The 27,935-nt window shown below is 46.3% G+C and overlaps 1 protein-coding gene across 3 annotated transcripts in view; it reads left to right on the forward strand.

Annotated features, from left to right (window-relative positions):
• The first annotated feature begins 489 nt into the window (after positions 1-489).
• Positions 490-27,935, forward strand: part of LOC134009635 (inactive ubiquitin carboxyl-terminal hydrolase 53) — a 35,996-nt gene continuing 8,550 nt past the window's right edge. The window contains exons 1-13 of one of the 3 annotated variants that reach the window (XM_062449198.1): positions 490-977; positions 9,829-10,509; positions 11,647-11,745; positions 11,919-12,053; positions 13,643-13,753; positions 14,945-15,027; positions 15,846-15,930; positions 16,031-16,177; positions 18,080-18,229; positions 20,350-20,518; positions 22,345-22,497; positions 24,104-24,247; positions 26,849-27,650. In XM_062449198.1, the coding sequence (XP_062305182.1) occupies positions 10,366-10,509; positions 11,647-11,745; positions 11,919-12,053; positions 13,643-13,753; positions 14,945-15,027; positions 15,846-15,930; positions 16,031-16,177; positions 18,080-18,229; positions 20,350-20,518; positions 22,345-22,497; positions 24,104-24,247; positions 26,849-27,650 (2,222 nt within the window). In that variant the 5' untranslated portion in view covers positions 490-977; positions 9,829-10,365. Of the gene's footprint in view, positions 978-9,811; positions 10,510-11,646; positions 11,746-11,918; positions 12,054-13,642; positions 13,754-14,944; positions 15,028-15,845; positions 15,931-16,030; positions 16,178-18,079; positions 18,230-20,349; positions 20,519-22,344; positions 22,498-24,103; positions 24,248-26,848; positions 27,651-27,935 lie in introns of those variants that run through there. The other 2 variants (XM_062449197.1, XM_062449199.1) reach the window with 2 other exon arrangements.

Genomic DNA, 27,935 nt, shown 5'->3' on the forward strand with positions numbered 1-27,935 from the left:
ATGTAGTGATGTAGTTAGGATAGTGAATGTGACGGGGAAAACCACGAAATGCTTTAATTGTGTTTCATTACTTTTTATATAACAGAATCAGGCAGATGGTGTTTGGATGAAGGGAGCCTTACATCACAATTCTCTCGGACGGCTTTCACTTCATAATCCTCAAGCAGTGTTATAATTGATGCTCTGAACTACATCATTCTGGAAATTTGGTTGGATACCTGAATCATTAAAACCGATGACAGGTAGAGCTAGATCCAAACGCACACACTGTCAAAGGGTTTGCAACCAATCTCTATCTACTACAGTTTAAAACGACTGATGCAACTACGTGATTGAAAGTGTGAAGTGTCCTAACTGCGAGTGTGACTCCCCCTTTCGCATTGAGACGGTCTGAATCGGTGCGTCCGAACGTGCAGTCGTGTACAGTGTGTGAGAGACTGCAGTAAATACAGTGCTGAAGAGGCGGGGTTTGACCTCGCAGCTCTGAAAACATCACTAATCCAGAGTTCCAGGTGCCGAAGTCGACCATTGCTCACTACCGCCGCACATCAACAACTGCAATAGAATTACAAGACTCCGGAAACCGGCAACTGAATGGGACAGCGCAGATAACTGGAGAGACAGCATAAGTTAAGATCAATAACACAGTGAACTTCTCTTACGAAAATGTCGGTAACATGATTTGTTAACGTTTATAACTCACAGCCAAGATTTTTTCCCACTCAGAAGGACTCTAGGGTAGAACGTCAAATTTCACACAGCGCTCAACCAAATTACTCCGTTTAAACTGGATATCGCTTTTGGAACCTTTGCAGTTTTTACATAGAGATAGGCTACTGGATATATTTTTTTAATTCTCTTTTACAAGGTGAGTTTCGCTTTCTTAAGTTTGTATTAAATTGAAGCTCTTCAAACTTTTCATCGCCATTTTTCTTGCATCAATGCGCATGAGGCGGAAGAAATGTACCTGCTCTCAGGTGAGCTGAAAACATATGTCCATTGTGAACTCAAAACGTTGTTGCATTACTACATCACCCTAAATTATATTAGGAGACACTTTGAGATGCCATTGGAATATCGGTGGTATCTAAACGGCTAATTTTTAGTTAATTATACAAGGTTAGATTGTTAAAGTGCAAAAATAATGCAGTTGGTCGTGTTATTTCCTGTATGCAACATTATTGGTCACAAAGACGTCTTGCATTTGTGTTGTCAGGTCAGTATTGAAGAATTTGTTTTATAATAATAAACACAAGCTAACAAATAACGATACACATCGTAATGTGTGGTCTGTCGAGCCGTTTAAAAATGTGTGACTAAAATGGGTGGGAAGAATTAGCCTACTACTCATAGTGCTTCAAAGGCTACTCCTACAGGCCATTAACCACGATTATATTTCCTATAATAACGCAATGCACAGGAGAGGATGCTTCAACGAGACACGAGCTTCGGTTTCCACATACGGTCTGATATAACGGCATGAACAATTAGAGTATAGAAATGTAGTCTTGATATCCTTCCTATAAACCAGGATTTCTAAAATACTGTTTCTATTGTAAGACCAGTGAGTACAACTTGTACTCCTTGGTGGGTTTTAAAGATAATGCAGTAAGTTTCCCCTCCCACACACCCAGTTGCCTGGACTCATTAACACACTTGTTTGACAGACAACTCTAGCCCTCAGAGGCGCTATTGTTGTCTCTGTGGCACGAATCATTCAGATCCATAATAACATGCACAGTTTGTGTCATTCTAAGCAACTGTTCCTACGTTCTCCAGTAGACATCGCCTACAATGACACAGTCATGTTAACAAGCTTAATAGACTAGTTATTTGAAAAGTTGATAAACACTTTAGAAATAAGATATACTAATCACAATTATTGTTAGTTCACTCAGAACTTTAAGAGTAGTTTTTTCTTATTTTCTTTCTTTTCTTTCCCATAAAAAGCTCTTAACTTAAAATGCACCATAATCATTTTGATAGTCCAACTGTGATATTACGTTCAATTTTATACTGCATAGTTCAGTGCCTTTTTATATTTTCTGATATTTTTTTATAAAACAATAAGGCATCTAAAAGAATGGCATTATAAACAACAACAAAAAAACTGTGCACGGCAAGGATTAGTTTAGTTAACACATATAATGCCTTTAATTATCTTGTTTTAGTCCTGTTGTACTAGACTTGCATCATCAAGCGTTATGTCATGAAACTAGACATCAGCACAGATGGTGCTGACCACCTAAAATACATGTGCTCATCACCTGCCGCATGTAAATTGCTGCTGGAATTTAAGAAACTCATTAATCAGGTTTTAGAAAGAAGGGAAATAATGCTGTTGACCAGCATTGTGGCTCTGACATTTATTGGCAAGCTGCTGGGAAGCAGGAAAACATTTAGGAAGTAATCTGCATAGTCGAGGGGAGGATGTTCTATTTCAATGAAGTCATTTAAAACAGGGACAGAGTCCAGGAACAGATACGTTTGTTCTGCTTTTCCTCAGAGGACGATAAAGGTGGGTGTGCTGAGTGACTCAGCGAGGTGGGGATGACCTATTCAGTGTCACAGGGTTCAAAGCGGTGACCATGTGTTGGAACGTGGTGAGCTTTCAGCAGGAAGCCCTCTACAGGAAACCACTGCTGTATTGTTGCCAGTAGCCTTCAACCACGTCTCCTGTCCAGTGGGAATTCACAAGTTCTGTTTCGGCCTGTTATTACTGGGTTGGAGTCGAGGGTCACGTTTCATTTCTCTAAGCTGGGGTTTGTGTGTGCTTGTCCTCGCGGGTCCTCTTTTGTAAATGGTCAGAACTATCAGTTACACTGTGCAGTAGTTATACTTAAGATATTCAAAGGAGTAGCAGTTATGCAATGTTTGTTCTGTTGTGAGTCAAGGGTTTCAAAGCAATATTCCAAGAAATTGACACACTACAGTAGTAAAGAAAAATACTTATATAACTTGTACAGGAATTATAAGATAAGATAATCCTTTATTAGTCCAAGTGGGGACATTTGCCGGATTGTCAAGGGTTTCGAAGCAATATCTCTGGAAATTAAGACACCACAGTAGGAAAACCATATATATACAGTCTATAAATTGCCTGTACAAGGTGTTGGGAGTTGGTGTGTGTGTGTGTGTGTGTGTGTGTGTGTGTGTGTGTGTGTGTGTGTGTGTGTGTGTGTGTGTGTGGGGGGGGGTTAAGATCCTCCACAATCAGTTGCAGCTGTGAAGCTTGACTTGACTAATATCAAGTTAAACTCTCCCTTCACCGTTACTCACTGTAGTTTTGAAAGTTTGAGACCACGACCCAGCAACGCAAGTCTCCAGCTGCACGAGACAGCGCTGTTTGTTATGGTAGTTCTCTGAAATGGCCAGAGACGTTCATGAACAAACGCAGCTCTGGAGTGTAGAACGCCACTGCTGGGTAGGTCATTATACTTACAAACCTTTCAAGTGTGTCAACATTGATGCCAGAATCTGTTCCCCTTCTTGGTATTTATCTAAGAAGTTAACCGATTCTGTCATTCTTGTTCCCAGTGAATGCAGCTAGTCAGAGGGATCAGGCGTCATACTTGTGTGAGTCACTTGACGGTTGCTTCATGTTTTGTTTCAACCCAAACAAAAGTATACACGATACATAATGTCTGTTACTCCTCTAATACAGACAGTTCACTTTGAATCCAATAAAGTACCGAAAGAGAACAGCAACTTGTTCCAACATGACCTTTGAAAATGAGGCATACTATGCTCAACCATCCCATAAACAAGATTGGAGTCGGACACGCGGTTTTGCCGCAGTCGGCCACAGGGAACAGTTTTTTGCAACCCCTTGGGAGCCCCTTCTGCCGTCGAGTGTTTTCTCCTATTCGGAGAGCCATCCATCAGAACGGAGACAGTGGAGGGGTTGCAGAGTAGGAGCCGTCACGCAGGTGTGGAACGTGCCAACTTGGGGGGATGATGTATTGATCTGCATTGAGCAAAAGCACACTGAGCTACAGCCACGATATATTTATCCTAAGTTGGTTAGGAAGAGACTAGAACGAAGTTTACACTCCATTCATTGAGCACATGCTTTTATCCATAGCCGCACAAATGGTGCACGTAGTAAGTACAGCAGATCATCGTGGACCTGTTTTGTGTTTGGTGGTAAGTGCTTTTGGACTGTATGTATAATGTCGTAAAACACAATGAGAATGAACACATCGTGTTCTTACTTTTAGATGGAGACAGTAAATATTGATAATGAAGAAAATCTTGTGCTGCAGGAATGGACATTGAATTCCGAGAGCACCTGATCTTTGAATGTACAGAAAATGGCCCATTAGAGTATATGATGTACAGCAAAGCTTAGACAAGATTTGTAAAACACAATGAGAATGAACACATCGTGTTCTTACTTTTAGATGGAGACAGTAAATATTGATAATGAAGAAAATCTTGTGCTGCAGGAATGGACATTGAATTCCGAGAGCACCTGATCTTTGAATGTACAGAAAATGGCCCATTAGAGTATATGATGTACAGCAAAGCTTAGACAAGATTTGAGACCCAGCAACAAACATGTGTTTTACATTTAATCAGGACTATGCCATCTGTCTTCTTGGTTTGTGGTGTCCGTTCACCTTGAATGTATTGGATTAACTGGTTATGTTTGACAACCGATAAATTTCATTATATGCTCTTGACATATACAAGCATATACAAGGGATCAATTACATCACTCCTAACGAGGCTATCCAATATTTGATAAATGACTGTAACAGATGACTTCACTTTCCCCCGCCCCGGCGCTCAGGTCACGTATGTGACGGTCACGTCTTAACTGACAGCGTCACCCTGTCAAATATGCTGATTCACAACACAGACTGTTCGGCTGATTGCTTAAAGGTGCTAGCCTTGGTGTTTTTGCCACATCATGAAACTAAGTCAGTCCTGAAAGTCACTAGACAATTATCTCCCAAGCCCCTGTGTTACACAGGAAGTCTCACAGCTTCCTGCAACTTCGGCCAAATCCTGGAAAGTGAAATGACCTTTTTGCTTGGCTCCTCATCAAACCTTGATTGGCAGGTTAACGATGGACATGGTAAAGTTCTGCTTGATATTTCGTTTTGTTCTAGTGAATTATAAGTTACTAAGGTCATGGTCAATTTTCAGATGATCGCTCTTTGTTGAGGTGGATCTATAAATGCTTTTGAGCAATGAGAGGTGCTTTTAGATTCTGTCAGGTACACCACAATTGTTCAACCGAAGTCCAACCGTCTTGAATACAATAATAACTTCTTTCTTCTCATGTAGTTTGAATGTGCAACAAACCGGAAGCTCTTCAACACATCATTCAGTCCTCTAAAACTGTCCAAACGCTTAATGAACAACACCATGGAGGAAATGATGTAATCCAGGCTCCAGACTGGAAGGAGCACTGTGTGGACGGACATCTCAGGTCTCGTGAGGATCAGGCCGTTATGTCTACCCCAGGACTTCAGGAAGCAGATAGTTTACACATCTTTGACCACTGTGCTCTCATTGAAACCGTGATGCATTTTGAACATGATAATCGGTCTGTCACTGACGCTGACAGCAAGCTTTGATCTAGCAGTAAGAAAGGGCTTTGGTTCTGTCATCGTGTATTCTGTTAATATGAGCTCCACTCCTTTGTAGACCTTTGGGAACGTAACATGGTTTTGGTATGTGTCGGTTTGGAATGAAAGATAAGGTATGTCCCCTGGGAGTTGGTATTCAGCCAATCCAGGTCTGTTTGTCCGGTATTGCTTCTTCCTTAGGCATGCTGTCTGTCACCTCACCAGGACACACATTTCATTCTGACAGCCTGCATGGCGTTTTCGGGTTCTCTGACACAAATTACAATGAAATGGCTGATTATAAGACAAGTAAATGCCCTGATGGGAATGCACTCTCCGAAACAACGGCATGCCATGAAAGAAAATGAGATGACACTCGTATGAACTTTGGTAATCATTGTTAAGTGTGATGGTCATAAATGCGCGGGGTAACAGAGAAACCCGAGATGGCTGCCTGTGATGGCATTGTTTGAAAAGACGCAACATGGAATGTAGACAGAGCCAAGCTCTGCCCTCAGTGAAGTGTTGTTGAGACACACTCATATAACCTATTCTCAAGGTAGATGTGAGTCATTTTTCGCTCAGTCTGTGAAACAGAAGATAACACAGAGTTAGTAAAAGGGAGTATTGTAATACAATATTATTTTCTAAAGTAAGCATATGCAGTAGACACGTACCCTGTCATTTGAAGGTATATTTGTAATTAAAGGATGGCTTTCTTACACAATCTGTTTTCAACCACTTTTTTGTATTTTTCTATGTGTTTTGATGTGATGTTTTCATCACAATTTATCTCCTAAGAAATTGATTTTATAAAACAATGGAAAATGGCCAAGTTCATTATCAAGCTTAATGTTCTTTCTGTGGTGCTCTCGTTCATAGCCATGATGGGCTTGCAGGGCTAATGGGCTTGCAAGGCTAATGCTCTTGGTTCCAAGTCATTTATATTGGAGGTTTATGTGATATCTTCAGATGCCAGAAAATACCCTTCTCTAATAGCGGTAATCAAGAATTCATATCCGTTCAAAATATGGTTCCTTGGATGACAGTAATATTAGATCATAATGGTGGCTTCCTGTCTATGTAACCTAGAGGGTTGGACACATCAGAGTTATGCCTATGAGACTCAACATTAAAAATGAGGGAAATTTATTGTAGCTTCTTACAGCTGACTTGGTCAATCTCTCTCCATCATTTCAGGCACATATTGGACACTCAGGATAAATTTTGTTTTTGCTTGTCACTTCCTTGAATTGATGGGCACATTGGATCACATGAGCTTTGAGAGCCAATAGGCTTACGGTCGATGATTTGCTGTGTGTGAGGTGTTGTCTGCTAGAGGGTTCGCAGTATGGATATTCAGTGTGCATGGGTCAGGTGGAGGAGTTAGAAGGTGGGCGGTTAGGGAGTGTTTAGTTTCCCCCCTCTCCCCCCTCCAGCATTGCATCTAATCCCAAAGACGAGAGATCTTTAGCAACACTGGGCCTAAGTGATTGCTTTGGAATGTTGTTGCTAAGGAGGGTGGTTGCAAATGAGAGACTTGGAGCCTAGAGCAAGGGTTTGGCTGAGTTTAAGGCAGAGGAGGATGGGGTCACACACAGACTTGGTCAGTGGTCAGAATCGGGTTGGCTATTAACCAGTTCCACTGCTATTAAACTAGTTTCACTGCTGTTGTCACATTTTCTTAAGGAGGACATTTCTTGGATGCCACTACAGAAATGTTGCCAGACTAGTTTGGGGTGAAACTGGAGACTGCCCAGAGAAAGTTAGGTATTGTCTGCATGCTCTGTCATGCAGTCACCAAAAGAAAAACTACGTGTGGGTCAACATTTGGATTTTCATGCCGTGACCATTGGTTTGTGCACTTGGACCACCCCAAACCCCCTAATGGAATATGCAACTATCATAACCTTGATAGTTTTCGCTTCCATTTATTAGAACAAACCCGAGCCTGCATCGCACTTCAACAGCCTTAGACCTGTGGTGAACCCTGGGGACGGTGGCTAACGGGCAGGATTGTGCACCAACGGCTAGTCTCTGTTTGTTAGGACCTGCAGGTTTATCTTTTTGGGTTCATGCTTTAACCATCAGTGGAGAACCTAGTGACTGGCTTGTGTCATGCTGTACAGCCCAGGTCATTTTTTTTATGCGAGCTTACTCAAGCATCAGACCAGGTCAGGGCAGGTCGGCCCATTGCCATTCTAATGCAAGTTGACTGCCAACAAGGCTGGCAGTTGACGAGTCATGGATGCATCTTAAATCACTTCTTGGATGAACTTTCATGGTAAACATGCTGCGCTGTAACTGGGCAAACTTGGAACAAAATTCCTCTATTACTGCTTGTTCTTAATACTGCCTTAATGCTGACATACAGTTAGGTCCATAAGTATTTGGACATTGAAACAATTTTCATCATTTTGGCTCTGTATACCACCACAATGGATTTGAAATGAAACAATCAAGATGTGCTTTAAGTGCAGACTTTCAGCTTTAATTTCAGGGTATTTACACCCAAATCAGGTGAACGGTGTAGGAATTACAACACATTTTATATGTGGCCCCCCCTTTTTTAAGGGACCAAAAATAATTGGACAAACTAACATAATCATAAATCTAATTGTCACTTTTAATACTTGGGTGCAAATCCTTTGCAGTCAATGACAGCCTGAAGTCTGGAACCCATAGACATCACCAGACGCTGGGTTTCGTCCCTGGTGATGCTCTGCCAGGCCTCTACTGCAACTGTCTTCAGTTCCTGCTTGTTCTTGGGGCATTTTCCCTTCAGTTTTGTCTTTAGCAAGTGAAATGCATGCTCAATTGGATTTAGGTCAGGTGATTGACTTGGCCATTGCAGAACATTCCACTTCTTTGCCTTAAACTCTTTGGTTGCTTTCGCAGTATGCTTCGGGTCATTGTCCATCTGCACTGTGAAGCGCCGTCCTATGAGTTCTGAAGCATTTGGCTGAATCTGAGCAGATAATATTGCCCGAAACACTTCAGAATTCATCCTACTGCTTTTGTCAGCAGTCACATCATCGATAAATACAAGGGAACCAGTTCCATTGGCAGCCATACATGCCCACGCCATAACACTACCTCCACCATGCTTCACTGATGAGGTGGTATGCTTTGGATCATGAGCAGTTCCTTCCCTTCTCCATACTCTTCTCTTCCCATCATTCTGGTACAAGTTGATCTTGGTCTCATCTGTCCATAGGATGTTGTTCCAGAACTGTACAGGCTCTTTTAGATGTTTTTTGGCAAACTCTAATCTGGTCTTCCTGTTTTTGAGACTCACCAATGGTTTACATCTTGTGGTGAACCCTCTGTATTTACTCTGGTGAAGTCTTCTCTTAATTGTTGACTTTGACACAGATACGCCTACCTCCTGGAGAGTGTTCTTGATCTGGCCAACTGTTGTGAAGGGGTTTTTCTTCACCAGGGAAAGAATTCTTCTGTCATCCACCACAGTTGTTTTCCGTGGTCTTCCGGGTCTTTTGGTGTTGCTGAGCTCACCAGTGCGTTCTTTCTGTTTAAGAATGTACCAAACAGTTGATATGGCCACACCTAATGTTTTTGCTATCTCTCTGATAGGTTTGTTTTGATTTTTCAGCCTAACGATGGCTTGCTTCACTGATGGTGACAGCTCTTTGGACTTCATATTGAGAGTTGACAGCAACAGATTCCAAACACAAATACCATACTTGAAATGAACTCTAGACCTTTTATCTGCTCCTTGTCAATGAAATAACGAACTCCCATGAGGGAATAACATACACCTGGCCATGGAACAGCTGAGCAGCCAATTGTCCAATTACTTTTGGTCCCTTAAAAAGGGGGGGGCCACATATAAAATGTATTGTAATTCCTACACCGTTCACCTGATTTGGATGTAAATACCCTGAAATTAAAGCTGAAAGTCTGCACTTAAAGCACATCTTGATTGTTTCATTTCAAATTCCATGTGGTGGTATACAGAGCCAAAATGATGAAAATTGTGTCAATGTCCAAATATTTACGGACCTAACTGTACATCCTTTTATAGGCAACCACCCAATCAACTAACCTGTCAACGAGACACCGCCTGTCTCGTTGAAGCAGGAAGTGCCTACATGGCTCGGGGGTGGATCCAGCGGGCTGCCAGATACCGTATATATTTCAATGCATACAGTGTGGCTGTGTACTTAATCTTAAATAATGTCTCAGAAATGACAGCTCTACTCTTTTATAATCTCTTTTTTTGGAACAGATCAGACCCCATTAAATCCAATGGTAAGAGCTGCGTAGATCCCCGTATGGATGAACTTTGGAGAGGGCTGAATGATTCCGTTTGACTGACCGCAGCAACGTCAGGGCTATGAGGAGGGCTGTCAGAGATTCCCGGGCCACACTGCCTCTCCAGCTCTGAAAGCCCCCAGCGCCCAGTCATCAAGGAAATGACTGAAGCTCCTTCCTCAACAGTCCAACAAAAGTCTCCAAAAAGCGGAAAAGGATTATCCACGGACCTCTCGACCACTGACTTGATTTCAAACGGCTTTATCTGAATTGAGACTGGAGTTTGGAGAAGGTTGCTTCCAGACGTTTCTTCGGGGTTTCTGGGCGGGATTGAGTCACCTTCCTCTGGAGCTGGGGAGAGGTGGGATTAGACCCCCATGTGCAGAAGGGCAGCAGTTGCTGCTTGTGGAATAACGTAGCCTCAGTCTTTTAAGGAGGGAGGCGCCAACCCAGTGCCGACAAGGCCCGGGCCCTCACCTTACACCTGTCCCGAAGGCAGACCCTCTATCCAATGGCATGGGTCAAGTTCTTCAGGAAGCCGGGGGGCAATCTTGCCAAATCTTACCAGCCAGGGAGCATGCTCTCCCTGGCCCCCACCAAAGGCCTGCTAAACGAGCCGGGACAAAACAGCTGCTTCCTCAACAGTGCCGTGCAGGTGAGACTTTGTTCAGACCCGTTTTCCTGGAAAGTTAATGGCTAATTTCTCACTGTCAAGCCAATAATAATTGATTGGCTTCGATGACAGGCTTTTGAAAGCCTATTGGATTTCAAAAGTACTGATTTCTACCAGTAAAAGTTCGATCTTTCACGTGACCTTAACCCAAGTTAACGCCAAGTGACAGTGGGACACAGTGTTTTAAATGGATGAAAAATTGACTCAGATCTCTCTGCTGGTTAGACAAATCTCAGTCAGTTAACCAGTATTACCGTTTTGAATGAGTGAGTCATTTTACTGTTCTTCATGTACAACATGAAATTTGATCTCTTAACGCTCCCAGATTATACTGTCATTGCACATATTATATTCTCTGTCGCAGTGCCAACCTGGATTTCATAAGCATAAGTGCTGACATAAGTTAGTATGATACTAGATGCAAGCAGAATAACAAGTCTCTCACTATGGAGTCGGTGAGATATGCGAGTTCCACACCCAGGTTTAGTTCCTAAGGAGCGATTGCTCAATCCCCTGCTACTGTTTGCTACTTGTAGGTTGAACAGGAAAAGTGACACGTTTTCCAAGAACATAACAACCCCTCTTCACTAGACGGGTCTGGAGAACAAGTTACACTGGCCAAAACCCCCCAAAATAAACGTTCAAAGCTTAGTCATTCTCTAAATTGGCCAGTCTGGAGGGAAGTCAACAGACTAGAGGGGTAGGTTGGTTTGAGTAGCCCGCAGTGAGGTCAGTCTCCAGGGCTGTGATGTGGCTGAGCTGGGGGGAGGCGTTCTCTACCCAGGGCTTTGTTTTCTGAGAAGAGGATGTCCTTCCCTGTCCTGCTTCCCTCTCCCTGTCCTCAAAGAATCCCTACTCCCCCTAAACACCAGACAAGGAAGGACACCCCTCATGTAGCTACGTTTGTAGTGTCTTACAAGATACAGTGCTGTATTTGGGATTCTGACCCCTTTATTGGTGGTCCGTCTGACTGACTAATGATTCTCTGATTCAGCAAATGTCTTAATCATTTCCGCAAAGGGATATCTGTATCAGTTCAGTTAGGTGTACTTGGACCAGAGATATCCATTTGTAGGGTATGGTCCATCTGTTCTGAGTATTTTTCATGCCTATTTCCAGGTATTATGGCAGCTGGATATCTTCAGGCGAAGTTTGAGACAACTCCCTACTCACTCCTGTCTCGGAGACTCTGCAAACTGCATTTTCTGTGCACTGAAGGTACAATCTATTTGCATTATTCTGGACGAGAGCGTAATTAATTTAATTCGACACGTTGTCCCTCGAGTTATTGTTCTCCAAATACTTTGATCACAGCCAGACAGAAGGGTATTAAGTTCAGAGGGTGTCAAAGTCATTTTCTTAGGTAAATAAAAAAGATTTTCCCTCCACAGGGCATCTTCTCCCAGTTCCAGCACAGCAGGGAGCGTGCGCTGCCCTCAGACAACCTGCGTTACGCCCTGGCAGAGACCTTTAAGGACGAGCATCGCTTTCAGCTGGGGTTCATGGACGACGCCGCAGAATGCTTTGTGAGTTTGCGTGGCAACCGGGCTCTCCGGGGTAACCCTAGTATCCAGTTGAGAAGAAGGGGGGGGGGGGGGCGGGGGGTCTGCACTTCTGGGGGGGTGCACTCCGGGGAGAGTCGACACAAGGATGCAGTGGAATGTGTGTGTGTTTGCGAGGGTGGACTGAGGCGCAGAAAAGGCAATGTAGTGTAACAAACCGTTTGGCAAGGGCACAGTCTGAGAGGACCTCCCATCCACCCCTCCCACACTGCCTCTAAATGTCACGGTGGCCGGTTACGTAAGCGCCCGCCGCAGAATCACTGGGCATCGCTTCCGTTTCGTCACTGGAGGGGGTTCTCTATGTAAGTGCTTTTAAGTGGGTTTCATGCATCCTCTGAGTCATTTAGGACCACAGCTAGTCCAATTGTTTTGGCGTACTTCCAAAAGCATTATCCCACCGAACTTGCTGTCGTGATGTAATGCTTCTTTATGTGGTTCTTTTTTTATTTCAGCCACAAAAAAATCTGAGAAAAAGGTTATTACGTACTCAGTGCTTAACGCTCTCTTAGCAAAAGTGCAAGAGGTTTTTTTTACAGTTTATTTGCGAGTTTCTTTCATCTTGAGAAAGCCAGGGAACACTTTGTGCTTGGCCTACCTTCGTTTAGTCTGCACTGAAATAGCTGTAAATCTAAACAGCAGAGACATTATTATCATTTTGTGTTTAGTGCAGCAGGTCTTGCAATGCATGGGTCATTCACTTTAGATGACTCATGTATACAGCACATAGAATGATGGGTCTCTTTAATAAGAAGCAGAGAGAGAGAGAGAGCTATGGTTCCGAGCTGCTAAACCAATAGCAGGGCTGCAGTCTTTGCGCTCTGTGTGCAAGCGAGCAGCCCACCCACACGTGCGTTTACCTCTAACTCCTGCTCACTAGATCTCCGACTGGAGCGCTAGCCTGAATGAATAAGTCATGACGTTCAAGCAACCGAGCACAGTGTGACAGCGGGGGGCTGAGGGCTCACGTCCCAGTCAAAACAAACCTTTGCTGTTTTGATCTTGTACTAGGTAGCCTGACAAAAACGAAAGAAATGCTGTTCCCTAAATTACCTACTTGACAGGTCTATTTGACCCAGGTGTGGTTGTAACTGGGAGACAACTCTTTTTTATTTAAATATCAGTATTCATTAAATAGCTTTATCTGCCTGCATATTTCAATTGCTATCGCTTTCATAAGGCAATTGGTACATTTAAAAGCCATCATGAATATTGGATTTAGATGCCAGCACACTGTAATGCATAGGCAGCACGATGCTGTGGATTTGTTTATGAACAAATTGCAGATGAATGACAAACTATGACTTCTTTCTTACTGCTGGTCTAAAAACAGCATGAATGTTTTAAACCCACTGGGATTCCATAGCAACAGAAGTAAAAAAAGAGTCTGCTTTCTGAAGGTCCTCGAGTCAACACGCACGCCAGTCTCTCACTCTCTGTAAAACTCTTAACTGTTTGACTCCACCGGGGATGGATTTGTCAGTTCTCACCCGGCGGGCCTCACGGCAAAACGCTGAGCCGTGTTTGTTTCTCCACCGTTACCTCCACTCTCACAGGAGAACATTCTGGAGAGGATCCACCTGCACATTGTGCCTGGGGAGCCTGACGCCTGCACCTCCAAGTCTTGCATCACTCACCAGAAGTTCGCCATGACGCTGTATGAGCAGGTACGAGGACAGCATCCTTGAAACGACTCATCTTCAGGTTGACTGGAGTTGAACACTTCAGTACTGTTGTCTTCCTGTTCCTGTTGATGTGCCGCATTCATTTCAATATGGGGGGTGGCATTTGATATCATATGGTACAGGCAGACAGTTTAAGGAGGGGCTGCTCTCGCAAATATGAAAACATTTGAGTTTTTAAGCCTTTGTACTGCAGGTGTGTTGGGAAATTGAAAAATGATTAAATGTTTGTAAATATGGGTCCTACTTTCAGCAATTGCTTTTTGAGCCAATAGACAGTAGCGGAGCATGCCCATATCACATTACACACACACACGAGTGCAGCACACACACACCGACGGACAGACACTGCAACACAAGCACATGGATCACTGTCTGAGATAGCAGCCATCCAATCCGTCATCCTCGAAGATTAGGTTACTCTTCTGGAATATAGAGGGTGTTTCACTTCTGATTCCTGCAGTGCAAGATAGATCGCGGACACGCGTAAACAACCCAACCCCTCCCTGCCCACTCTTACCCCCCCCCTCCTTCCTGGCCTCTGGGCTGTGATGTCCCATCACTGATACCCTGTCCCTCACCGCCGTCATCTCCACAGCGGACACGCCCTCGGGCTTTGATGGTGAACTCCTCAGTTAGACTAAAGCATGCACAGCAAAACTGGGTCCAGGGTTCGTGTCAGAGCTCATACGTAGCTGGTTGGGAGCTTTTTGTAGCCCGTGGTAGCCTGGATCAAATGATATCTGTTGCTACTGTTATGGCACTGGCCTGTTGAGGACTTTCTGTTTCAAGAGAAACAGAAGGTTGGCCACTCCTGAAACAATTGTGTTTCTGGGCTCTGCAGAACATGGAAAGTGCATTTCTAAGAGATGGTTGACTTCAACATTTCGCTTGGGCCATGTGATGGAAAGATTCTGTAGAAACACTTAACATCATCAAATGCAATATGATTATAATTAAAGACTTACATGCACAGACTTGCTTAATTGTACACCACACACTAAATTGCTCCCTCCACTCTCTTTACCAGTTTACACAAAACACCCCAAGTACTTATTTTAAACGGATATCCAGCTCCTTCCGTCGCAAACTGACATGCTGATTTGATAATTTAGCGTTTGGCAGCAGCTAAGTGGTGCCTCATGTGTTTCCCTGTGTCTCCTTCCTCTCTTGCAGTCGGTTTGTCGGAGCTGTGGGGCGTCATCCGACCCCTTGCCCTTCACTGAGCTGGTGCACTACGTCTCCACCTCCGCCCTTTGGTAAACAACTTGGACTTCCTGTTTCCTTTTCGGCAATGTTAAAACTGAGTCTTTTCTTCTTGTTTTTAGTTTTTTTGCCCATACACCCTAATCTTATAATGTTCTAAATCTGCTGTTTTACATGTAAAGCTGATACATTACATGTAGGTGTTCTCTCTTGTGGATGTTAAAATCCCGTCTCCCTAAAGGTGCTGTTCATTAGAGCCGATTGATCCTGCATTTGTGTAATTCGTTGCCGTCGACTGTTCTGTGTTTGATGCAAATGTTAATCATCCTCTCGTTTAGTGTCGGGTTATTTCTGTTTGTGCCTGTATGCGGTACAGTGGCTTTATTTTGTTTGGTCATTCACACAGGGGGCAAGGGGACAGGAAAGCTGCCAGTGGGTATACATCTCGTCATGTTGTTTACACCTGTTAAGAACACTAGTCTAGGAACATGTGCCACCCTAGGATCTTTTGTTAGAGAAGCACGGTTTTACTGTTTTCTTTGGAGACTGTCATGGCTTCCTTCTTCCCCTGTGGTGATTATTTTGATGTGATAAATATAACGTTTTGTATTGAAAGCAGTGTCGCTTGTTGCTAAGGCGCACACTGACGAACACTGTACCTATATTTGTTTGCCCCCTGTCTCCCTAGACACAGAACAACCAAAGAGAAAGTCAATTCATGTTAAATGGATTGAGATAATTGCTTTGGATGACAGACCTGAGCTTGCAAGTTTAGTCATTTGAAAAAGGAAAAAACAAAATCCATATCTCTTTATAGCCTTTTTTGTCTTTAGCCTATCCTAACTTTATTAGTCCTCTTGTTGTCTCTCAGCCAGCAGATGTTTCAGAGGAGGGAAGAGTCATTTGGGGAGCTCCTGCAAGCAGCCAGCACCATTGGGGACCTTCGGAACTGTCCGGTAGGTAGCTACCCTGCTGCCTGATCAAATTGAACAGGGCATTGTTGTCGTTCAGGGAACACCAGAAGTGATCTGTATTCTCCTCTCTCTCTGCCGCTAGAGTAACTGTGGCCAGAGGATCAAAATACGCCGTGTGCTAATGAACTCTCCGGAGATCATCACTATCGGCTTTGTTTGGGACTCGGACCAGTCTGATCTGACAGAGGACGTGATCCGCTCGCTAGGACTACACCTCAACCTGTCAGGGGTAAGCATGACCACACCACAATATCACCTAAATAACGGACTCTTTTGGTCATTTATGATACCAATGGACTCAACATTAGTTAGTTTAGCTCCATCAAGTCATGTTATTGTTATTATTTTTAAAGACTGTTCTGACTGGATTGTTGATAGGAACATTCAAAGTACATCAGTATTATCACCAGTGCATTTGTCCAGAACATGTCAGAGAGCTTTAAAGATAGTCCGATGTGGCAAGACCTTTCCTTATAAGATTAGAATAAGTTTTTCAAAGACTCAATATAATCTTTTCTTGTCAGCTTGTATTAAACAGATTAGGTCTGATTAAATGGCAAAAGGCGCTGATTGCACAGGAACAAAATGGCTGCTTTGGCCCCAAATTTAGATCCTTGAAATCGTCAAGAAAAAAAAAGAAGGAAAAAAAGAAGACAAAATTATATCCGACTTTTTCTGGGATTGTTTGCTTTGCTTACCGAGTTGTTGGGGCTTGTTTGTTTGTTTGTTTGTTTATCTGAAGGCTTCACAGCTGCCTTGCTGGGGTCAGTTTATATTGGTGCTACGAAGCCTATGTGAGAATAAAGTGGGGCTTTATCCCTGCGTAAGTCGGGACTGTTGCGTAAGCTGCCCACTGCCCAGTTGGCCCACGAAGCTGATCAAAGAACCCACGCTGGATGAGGTCAACATGTGTCAAGCCCCCGCTCTATGATGGGAGTGTGAGTGTGTAAGTGTGTGTGGGGTTTGGGGGCGGGGAAGAGAGCAAGTGTGTGTGTGTTTGTGTGTGTGTGTGTGTGCGCGCACGAGAATCTCCCTCCATCACTCTGGACTGCAGCGCGCCCGTGTTACACTTGACTGCAGACGTGTGTTTGGGACAGAGCGGCCTGCAGTATTTACGTCCGTTTCCAAGTGCCTTTCAAATCTCGCCGTTTGCCAACAGCCCATTTGTGCAGACACCACTTGGTAAATGGGATGATCAGCGGTGATCAACACAGACGCACGCCAACACAGAGCCCCGGCCAGCTCTCATATGGCCGTTGCCTAACACGTTATGCAAGATCTCTCTTTGAAAAACTTCACTTCCCCCTGACTCCTCTTCCCCCCTCTCCAGTGTTCTAAGAAGCATTCCAGCCCAGGATTACCCAGTACCCAACAAAGCAGCACAAAGGCCTTGATTCATGCCCACTCTTCATGTGACTGTTGGGTGTTGGAGAAAGCCTCCCCCAGCGCAGGAATCTATTGTGTCAGATATCCAGACAGAACCGGCCATTCAGGAAACACACACCGGGCAGAAACAAGTGCTTTCTCAACAACTCCCCTCTCCCGGACCCAGTAGAGAGGTTTATTCTCAACTCTGTAGGAAGTTTCGAGGAAAGCCTTGTACTGTGATAAAGGTTGAGGTGTCAGGGTTGTGGAACTTTCCGTGCGGAGGCTGTATGTATGTGGATGGACAGATGGTGTTATGTTACAAGCATAGTATTACACTCCAGGCCCTGCTACTGTTCCCAGGGTCAGATATGGTTACATGGCATACATGCTCATACAAGGATCATGGATCAAAGCCAGACTGTAGTATTCTTTTGTGTTTGTCCAGTACAGAAGTACGTGTGGTGTGTGTGTGTGTGTGTGTGTGTGTGGGCTGTAGAGAAGCTGTAAACACTGCAGTGACAGCTCTGATTGGACCCATCCCTGATGGCAGGTTGATCAGTGGATGATCAGTGGATCAATGTGTGTTTCATTCCCGAACCAGTTGAATCCATAAACAGATGGACTTCCTGATACCGTCTGCCTATCGACATTAATCACACCATGTCATTTTATATGTGCAGTTGAATAATGATGTGTGTATTGTGTCTGTGTGTGTCTTGTGGGTGTGTGTTTGTGCGTTGTGTGTGTGTGTGTGTTCCATCAGCTCTTCTACCGGGTGACAGACGAGCATGCTAAGAGGGGTGAGCTACAGCTGGTTGGGATGATATGCTACTCCAGCCGTCACTACTGTGCCTTCGCCTTCCACACCAAGTCCTCCAAATGGGTCTTCTTTGACGACGCCACAGTGAAAGAGGCAAGCATACACACACACACACACACACACACACACCTACATAGACAGATACACAGACCCATGCACGTTTTGCATGTGTATGCCAATACCAGTACCGCATTGCCTGGAATCGAAATTTGCAAGGCAGCTCTCGTCCACAAGTCTCCACATGTATCCCACTTAACAGGACACCAGAGTCTGCCCCTGTATACGATCTATGCAGTCCACAGCCTCCCCAGTGCCCCCCTCCTCTCCCCCGCCCCCTGCTCCATGACTCAAAGCCCCCCCTGCGTGGACGTGCTTGTCTGGGCTGATAAGTTGGGAGTGCTTTGCGAGCGAGGGGCAGGGGGAAGCGCCAGTGTTCCATCTTTTATCTCCATCACCACTCTCGTTATCGTCCAATAAGAGGCCCCATCGATCGCCCTTCACCAGCCCGGGGTTGGTGAGCCTTCTGTGGGGTGGGACGTTTGCTGCCCCCCTCCCTTCCCGGCTCCAGCACCTCCTCCTGCTGCTACCGCGCTGCTCGCGCTCACTGTTGTTCTATGGATACTAAAAGCCTCTGTGTTTCTGGGCCTTAAAAAGGATGGGTCTGATTGTGTAGCGTACCTCTGTGTTTTTTGTCTTGTGTGAGTGCTTGTGCGTGCGTGTGTGTGTCTACCGGGTCCATTTCTTCCTGGACTGCAGCGTCCGGCTGGCTCTGTGTCAATCCATCAGCAGCTTGTGCTGTGTGTGCACTTCCTTCCTTGGATGGGGGGGCCACATCACCCCAAGCCTGCCAGCCCCCCCTCCACACACATACACACACACACACACACACACCTTATCCAAACACCCGGGTGTCCCTCTCCAAATCCACTGCCAAGTTTCAACACATAGAAAAGTCTACATTCATCTCCATTACTGGGCACTTTTTCATCAACTGTTTTACAGGTCTGGCTTTATTAGTAATAAAAATTGTTTATTTTTTTGCTTTTATCCTTTCCTTTCCACTTTGGTAGCATGCGTCTAAATATTAGGGCCTCGAATTTAAAGCATGCGGTGGAAGTGCAGAGGGAGGGTTCAGACAGTATATGCGGTGTAGGGATATGAGGCGAATTTCAATAAAACTGAGGGTTAACACCCTCAGGACGCGGGGGAACTCAGGCTTTGTTTTCTGCACATGTGAGCAATGTGCACTGTGGGCCACTCCAGGAGATGACTCTTCTGCTGTGCCTCTCTCCTGTGTCTCTCTCTCTCTCCTCCCTCTTCCACTTCATTTCCTTCTTTTGGACTTCTTTTCTGTTCGTTTACTGCGGTGTCTCACCCTCCACTCCCCCCCCTCTCCTTTTCTTCATCGCTCCTCGATGATTCCTGTAAGCTCCTCTCTGCTCTGTATCTCTCTCCTCGGTCTCTTTCCCTCCATCTCTCTGGTCTCCCTCCCCATACCTTCTGCCTCCCTCCTCTCCTCTCCCCCCTTTCCTCATTTGGTTAATTAAGGAGAGCACGCTGGCATCTGTTTAGCCTCCGGTCTGCCTGTGTGGCGTGTGTGGAGAAGCACGCACCTACACTAGCGCAGCCTAGCGACCGTGAGACACGACGGCCTCGCAGACCAACAGACCCCCCCGATCCGACACTAAAGACGAAATCCCTCCTGTTCTGTTTGGTGTCGTGTGACTTTTGTGCAAAGTGTGTCCCATCCAGTTGGTGTGTGCCATCCTGTTCAGCTGTTCTCCGTACTGTCTTCCAACTGTAATGTCTTGGAACGTTCCATTTGACGCCATGCCCTCAAATGAAGATATAGTTTAGAAGGGAAAAACAACCAATGGTTGCGGATCGAGGTCCTGGGATTGACATTTTAGCTTCTATTGTTCACGACAAGGAATACATTAGAGCTTGGAGTCAGAATTGATATTGATGTTTTTGGCAAAAGAAGTTGGCTCTTTGTATAATAAGCCAAATGGGAAATCCTACCAATTCCAGTAAGGTGCGGGTGTGTGTGTGTTAGACTTTGTGTGCGCGCAAGTGTGTGTGCGAGTCCGATTTTCCTGTAAAATTGGGAAAATGCCAGTCAGTCTATTTGTGCGCCTTAATCCCATCTGAAAGTCTCTCCATGAATATGCATGCGTATTGACCTCTGCCTCTTTCCTTTGTGTGCCCCATAGATTGGCTCCAGGTGGAAAGACGTGGTCACCAAATGCATCAAAGGTCACTTCCAGCCCCTCCTCCTCTTCTACTCCAACCCTGACGGCAGCGCCATCTCAGCAGAAGACGTCTCGCGCCAAAACCACGTCCCCTCTCACTACAAGTCTCCCCTCAACGGAGATTTCCCAGGTGCGGTGTGTGTGACAACTCCCCCCCCCCCCCCCAGGTGCCTGTTTTAACACCAAAGCATAGTGTATTCTCTGGACACCAGAGAATGGCTGAGCGGTTAGGTAATCGGGCTAGTAATCTGAAGGTTGCCAGTTCGATTCCCGGCCGTGCAAAATGAAGTTGTGTCCTTGGGCAAGGCACTTCACCCTGCTTGCCTCGGGGGAATGTCCCTGTACTTACTGTAAGTCGCTCTGGATAAGAGCGTCTGCTAAATGACTAAATGTAAATGTAAAAACATTCTTGATGGTTCTAATTTCAACATGTCTCTTATGCATGTTTGACCTGTTTGCCCTTGGGGGGGGGGGGGGGGTTTCAATGCAATGCGACTCCCAGTAATGGCGGCCTCGGGCTTTTACACTGTGAAATTGGTCATTATCATTATCGTCTGTACTTTAGGGTCGTTATCATCATGTCAGCTCTGTTGGAAACACAGTCCCATTATGTCAGACAAGATGAAATGAGGCGTGTGCACTCTGGTTGGGGGAAAGCAGAGGTTTGAACAACCTTTTCACTCCACTCTTTACAAAAAAACCCCCATCTTACTCAGATTGTTTGTTGTTAGACCACAGTTTATATCTAATGAGCTATAAATGATTTGGCCTAAACATCAATCAATGAGAAACATTCTCAGTCTGGGTGTGCGTCTTATCGCGTCGAATGGATCTGGGACTGGCCATCTACCCCAAAGAGGAACGATCAAAACAGCCTTGTCAACCCCCCCAAACAGCACCCCAGTCCCCCTTCACTGAAACCAATCTATGAGAACCACGGCCCTTGTTATTAATCTCTCCTTCAGGTCATGCTTAACAAGGGACGGCTACATTTAAGTTGCTGCAGTACAGTATATATGAAAGTCTTAAAATAAGTCCTCTTAAGAGTGGTTCTGAAACACCAGCCGGTTGGAAGTAATACCAGCAAGGTTTTCCAGGACCGGGGTTTGAATTCCTCATCGCAGGGACTGAGATGAACCACACGGCTGACTGGGGTTTGAACGCTCAGTCATTCTGTTTGCTACTGAAACCCCACGGTGGACAGCTGTTTGATCCTCCTACCATACTGTACGCTACAGATCTTTCTAGAAGACGCGTGAATATGTCCCTCCATTGAGTTACTTACAGGCAACACTTTACTTCCTGGATCTTGTCAACTGCCAACACATATTTGCCAGCCATCGCTGTTTCACATCGAAACCCATGAGACATCAACAGAAGGCATAATAGGGAAGAATTTATATTTTGGGTTGCAACCTATTACAGCATACCATAATATTCGCGACAGTTGGCAACTGCAAGAAGTTGTTGATGAAAACAGCTGAGCGTTTGTGCTGTGGATTAAAAACCTCTGGATCCTTTTGGGAGGGGAGGGCTTTATCCCCCGTTAATGACCAAACTCCCCGATCTGGCCCTGCCCCAGGTCGTCACGGTGACAGGACCAGCTTGCTGACTGTCAGTGGTGGGGAAGCGTTAGTCAGGCTTGGATGAGCCGTAACAAGTGGAAAAACACAGGAGAAATATGTGTCGTTGATTTTGGCTTTTGTTGTCTCTGTTTCCGTAAGTTTGACTTGCATTGTGCATTGCCGTGTATTTACTGTCCATGTTTTCAGTTTGTGTTCCGATTTTTTCTTTGATTCTGTCAGTTTTTGGATGTGTCAAAGAATTGTAGAATCGGTGTGTCATCTGAACAAAAACTCCACCATGGCTAGTACACATGGCTCTACACCTCACGACCGTTGAGAGACTGTGTCCAAACTCTTAACCCTCCACCTCTGCTGTGTCTCCACCACCCAGGACCAGACTCACCAACCCTAGTCCCCAGGAAGCTGGACCTCACCAAGGATAACCTCAACTCCCTCCTGGGCCAGGGCAGCTTCAGAAATAACACCCAGACCCCTTCCACCTTCAGCAGAGGCAGCGGCCAGACCAGCGGGGGGAGAGGACCAGGTACGAGTCTGAGGAGGAGGAGAAAGGAGCGAAACCGGGGGAGAGGAATAGAGAGAGGGGAAAGATCACCCCTTTACACTAGTTATGAGTTACTTGAGAATGGGAGAGTAGGGATTTGTGTGGACTAAAAGGGATTGCGGGGCTTGGAGAGTACAGAGAAGTAGAGTGCAGTTCTGGAAGGGCTCGCGGAGTATAGAGAGAACTAAGAGTGAACAGTTTACGAGCCCTTTTCAGGTATGACTCCAGAGGGAGATGGACAGTCTAGATATGTCTGCAGATGCGCAGTTAAGAGTATTAGGTCAATATTCACAATCAAAGGGGAGAGAGAGGGAAGAGACCATTAGTGAGGCTATCAAAGACAATGTGAGGGAAGGAGTGTGGGAACGAGGGAGGGGAGAAAAGCAAGAGGGATGGGGGGGTGCAGATGGTGGGGGTCGTGACTCCTTGTGTTGTTATTGCACATTCCTTTGTTATTATCCAGTATTATGCTATGTCTGCCCTTGTTTCCTGTACTCTTGGTTGTCAGTGCGAGTTACAGCCAGAAGCTCAAATCCGTTTGATGTGTTTTCTGTCTCTGAGCGCTGAACAATGTTACTGGGTGCTTTGAGTTTTTGAGACATAAACTCTACTCTGGAGTGCTTAGACCGAAGAGCAAACAGGAGTGGGGAAATGTGTGGGAAAACCAATGAGTTGAGGGGATAACTTTTCCGTGTGGGCAATGAACTGTCACCGTTTTTCCTATTAGACCTAATTGTATTCTCATTGATTTCAATTCTGTCTCCACCTTGGGGGAATTGGTAGTCGGCGAGGTGAGAGAATGTGCGCCCGTTTGTGGACAGAGAGCGTGCATCACTGTGAAAAAGGGGGGATTGCGGACGCGTACCGCCGTCATTTGTTTTTGGAGACGCGCTTCCCTGACAAGCTCTTGACACCCGGTAGAGTCATCGCCAGGTTCCTAATGTAAAAGTCCCACCTTATCGAAAGCGAACCCCATCCTTTACCCCCGCAGTACAGTAGCGCGTATGGGCTCCGTCCTCTGACTGGGAGAGGGTTCTGCAGAGCTAAGACGTAAGCCAGGGGGGCCAGGATTGGCTGCGGCGTCGCCGTGGTTCCGCCTCGCACGGTTTTCCCCCCGCTGCAGCAGAAAAGAGCAGCCGTATACATCAGCACATCGATCTGGCCCAAAGTTCCCCCCCCCCCTCCCCGTCCCCGCTCACACACTCAGCACTGTGCCATGCCTCTGAGGACGGAAGGGAGGGGGCTTTTGAGGAAGTGAAGGTCGGGTTTGTGGGGAAGGAGGTTTGGGGAAGGGGGGGGAGGGGGGGGGGGTTGGGAATCCCAAGCGAAGACTAAAAGCTCTGACGAGTGGACATCGATCACGTCTTTGGTGGTTTAAGGGCTCTTCACGTTGCCGGAACGGCCAGGTTAAATGTCTGCGGTGGCGTTTCGGGTGCAGTTGGCGTCCTGACGTGCTTGCTCAGCACCAGGCCGGAACAATCCCTGTGGCCCCCTCACACCAACCCTACCAGTAATGTCACTCACTGTGGCCAGCACTGTCTTGATTAATAACTGCAGTGGTGCATGCCTTCTCCCCTTGTCTCTGCAGTGAAGATGGGCCCTGGTGATCCTAAGAGTCGTATCAGGGACATCTCCAGGGAGGTTGCCCAGAAAGCAGGGGAGCTCCGGGGGATGCAGCCGTCCAGGAGAGAGGCCGACCGGGGCCAGAGGAGACCAGACCCTCGGTACCGCGGTAAGGCATGTCGCTAAACACGCACGCTGTTGTCACGCGTTCGCACCGATGCAGGGAGAGCGATGCAGGCATGTGGTCTGACACACAGAGGGCAGGAAGGACAGAGAGAGAGAAACAGAGAGATAAATGGAGAGAGGAGGGAGACAGAGAGGGGGAAGGAGAGAGAGAGAGAGGAGGGTGAGAGGGGTAGAGCGGGAGAGGAAGAGAGAAAAGCAAAGGACTAAATAATTGTACGACGGCACTCGACGTGCACTGCATACGTAAAGAAATGCATAGGCCCGCAAACACGCGCACGCAAAAGGCTGCGCAACGGCAACTTTCAACTTTGGACACTTTTCCAGCGGCCTCCACACGCAACCCTGCTTACGAATATGCGCACACTTGAAAGGGAAAACAAACTCCACTGGGCTTCAGCAGGGCAAAAAGGCTACAGCTTCCCAGTCAACCGGCCTTTACGTAATCCATGGTGAAAGGGGATTAAACACTGACGTCTGTTCCAGCTCGTCTCGATCTCTCGCCCTCATCAACTGACACAGCGGTTTCCCTCTCGGTGTGACACAACATAACATGGGGAGTCAGGTGGCTGAGCGGTTAGGGAAGCGGGCTAGTAATCCGAAGGTTGCCAGTTCAATTCCCGGCCGTGCCAAATGACGTTGTGTCCTTGGGCAAGGCACTTCACCCTACTTGCCTCGGGGGGAATGTCCCTGTACTTACTGTAAGTCGCTCTGGATAAGAGCGTCTGCTAAATGACTAAATGTAAATGTACATAACACAACTATCCCACTGCTGCAATGTTGTGTTCATTTTAGAGTCCTGGCTGCAATCAGTCTTACCCCATTCACTGCTTACAGAGAAGGATTGGATATAGTATCAAATCAGACTGTCAATTATGATGGTGGTCGCTGGCCTCAGTCTGCCTGGGCAACAGAGACCACGCTCTGACAACTTACAGCTCTGGCTCCACACCTCCAGATCTGTCATTCCATCAAGATGTGTCAATATTAAGAGATTAAAAGGACCTATTGAGAAAGACCAGATTCGAAATGGACTCCCACAACCAGCAGTCCTGTTAGCACCAGGCTCACGTCCTATTATGATTGAATGCAGTCGGCTAACAGAGGCTAGCGTCATCCCCCAGTGATGGATAGCTAGGCTGGAGGTGACACTCCAGTTAATGTAAGTGGTATAAATCTAGCCTAGAATTGCCCGTGCACCGGCCAGCACAAAAAAAATGTACACCTTGGAGCTGGGAACCACTCAGGGAAGAAAACCCTTCCAAAGTACTTCAGGTCATATTGAAAGACTTAGTTGTATCCATGGGGTGACCCAAAGTTGTGTATCAATGTAGACAGCACACCTACATCTCAGACTGGCTACAGTTCCTCAAGCAAGCGCACAAAATAAGGCTCTGTGATGCGGCCCATGTGAACATCGCAAGATATGTGCCAAGGGATTGAAGTGATTTAACTCACACGGTCAGCAGAATCCATCTCCATAGCAACTTCATCTCTGAGGAGGGGTCACATTCATGGGGGCTCCCATCATTTATCTTCCTAACCTGAGACCGTAACTCCACTGTAGATCATTATGTTATCTGTATGGGGATGTCAGCCAGGCACTGCCTTTTACATGGGTCTCTAGTGGCAACTTTATCATCACATTTTGCCATGTGACTGGATCTAACTTTGATCCAACACGTTTTTGGAGATGGATTTAGTCTCTTTGTTTGACGTATGCCATTTATGTATGACAGGATGTCAGCAAGTTATCTGTATCACTTCTGAAAGTTGTCGTGACACACCGCAACACACTGTCTATATAAAGCCAACAAATGTATAGGAAGTTAAGACATGGTCCAAATGTCACCAGGTCTTATGTCTCAGCTTGGTAACATAACTGCACCAGGATCCAGTGGAGGTGTTGAGCAATATTTTTCAAGTGTCCAACATGACTCACTGTGCCCTTGAGAGTGACACACATATGCACACTTTCCATCGTTAATAACAACACCGACGCTGGTAACGTGTGAGGTCACTGCCCTCAGTGTCGCCACCGTGGAGGCTTACACGCAGTCTCCCGCCGTCCATTATTAACACCTTCTTCTTCTCTGCAGACGTCCCACAGAATCCCCCCCCCCCCCCCCGCTGCACCCCTCACCCTTCACCCCACCCCCTGCTGTCTTAGGGTAGCATAGAAAGTCCGAAGTTGATGCCCTTGGCAACGTGACATTCAACACAGGCATTTGGTGTTTTGGAGCCAGTGGGATAGCTAGCCAGAATACAATGTCAGAATTGGCATTGGCCTGCAGGAAAAAGTGACTTTGCCTCGCCATCTGGAAAGGTTGTGTGGGGCATTAAGGCGATCCCAATCTCCTCATCAGCCTTGGTTGAACATGTGGCGTTTATATGGGGTCGCCTCCCTTCTGTGTGAACACAGTTTTGGGGGGATATTGCCTAGCCTTCTTTGTAAGGAGTAACATTCAAGCATAGTTCATGTGTTATTCCAAAGAATCTTTTCATATTGCTCACGTATGGGGAAATAATGTGGATTTTGTTTTTCTCGCAAACACACTTCAGTTTCCTCCTCCTTTTCGTCTTCCAGAACCAGTCCCAGATCGAAGCTACTCCCGCTCTGCCTCCCCACCGGAGAACGGTTTCAGACAGTACCTGGAGACCCGCATGTTCAGCAGCCAAGGCAAAGGCCCTTCCAGGACCGAGAGAACCCCCCACATAGGGGGCATGTCCTCCTACGAACCCCCCCGCTCCCACTCCAGCTCCAGGGTGCAGGTACTCCCCTCCACGGCTACCGGTGGTGGGGGTCACTACAGCCGGAGGCTAGACCAGCCGTCCAACGGCTACGACACGGACAGCAGCCAGGACTCTCGGGTGCGCCAGGGGAACGGAGAAGCCAGCCGCGGCAGCAGCAGGCCCAGCCGGCCTTGGAAGCCCTTGCGCGAAGCGCTAAACGTGGACAGCGTGATTGGCGGCGGGGGCGGCCAGGAACGGAGGCAGCACAGTCCCCGGCGGAGACCTTCTGGCCAGGAGAGGGCGCTGCCCCAGGAGAGAGAGCGTGACCAGGATAGGACCTGGGGCGGCGGCGACGGGCGGGACGAGCGGAAGCCTAAAAGCCTGATGACCATCTACGAGGACGAGCTGAAGCACGAGACGGGAGGAAGTCGCAGCTCGCTGGACTCCGAGGGCCGCGGCGGTCATGGTGACAAGGACAGGTCGAAGGGGACGGCCACCCTAAAGGTGCGCAACGACAACTGGAAGATCCAGCGGACCGAGTCGGGGTACGAGAGCAGCGACCGGTTGAGCAATGGATCTGCAAACCTGGACTCTCCCGTCGTAGAGAACCTAGCATCCAGAGACCTGAAGACCACAACTGATGTGTATCGTACAAGGTAAAATAAACCTCTTGGTTCATTTCCCTTGTGAATGTGTTTATTTTGTTTTCCCCTTAATACTTGGACTTGACGTGAAATTGTAGGATTTAAGATTTATTTACTCAAGTGAAAAAAAGTGCAGATTTTCTGCAGTTTTTAAACACCTTTCACCTTTAGTGAACAGGCATCATTCCACACCTGAAGCAATTATTCCCGTTTGTCTTGTGTGTTAGCACTCGGCTGAATGTCTAACTCACTGCCATTTCTGAATAATTAAACAGCACAAACAATCTCTTCTAAGAA

The sequence above is a fragment of the Osmerus eperlanus genome, chromosome 23, assembly GCF_963692335.1.
Source record: "Osmerus eperlanus chromosome 23, fOsmEpe2.1, whole genome shotgun sequence".
In the NCBI taxonomy this organism is placed as follows: Eukaryota; Metazoa; Chordata; class Actinopteri; order Osmeriformes; family Osmeridae; genus Osmerus; species Osmerus eperlanus.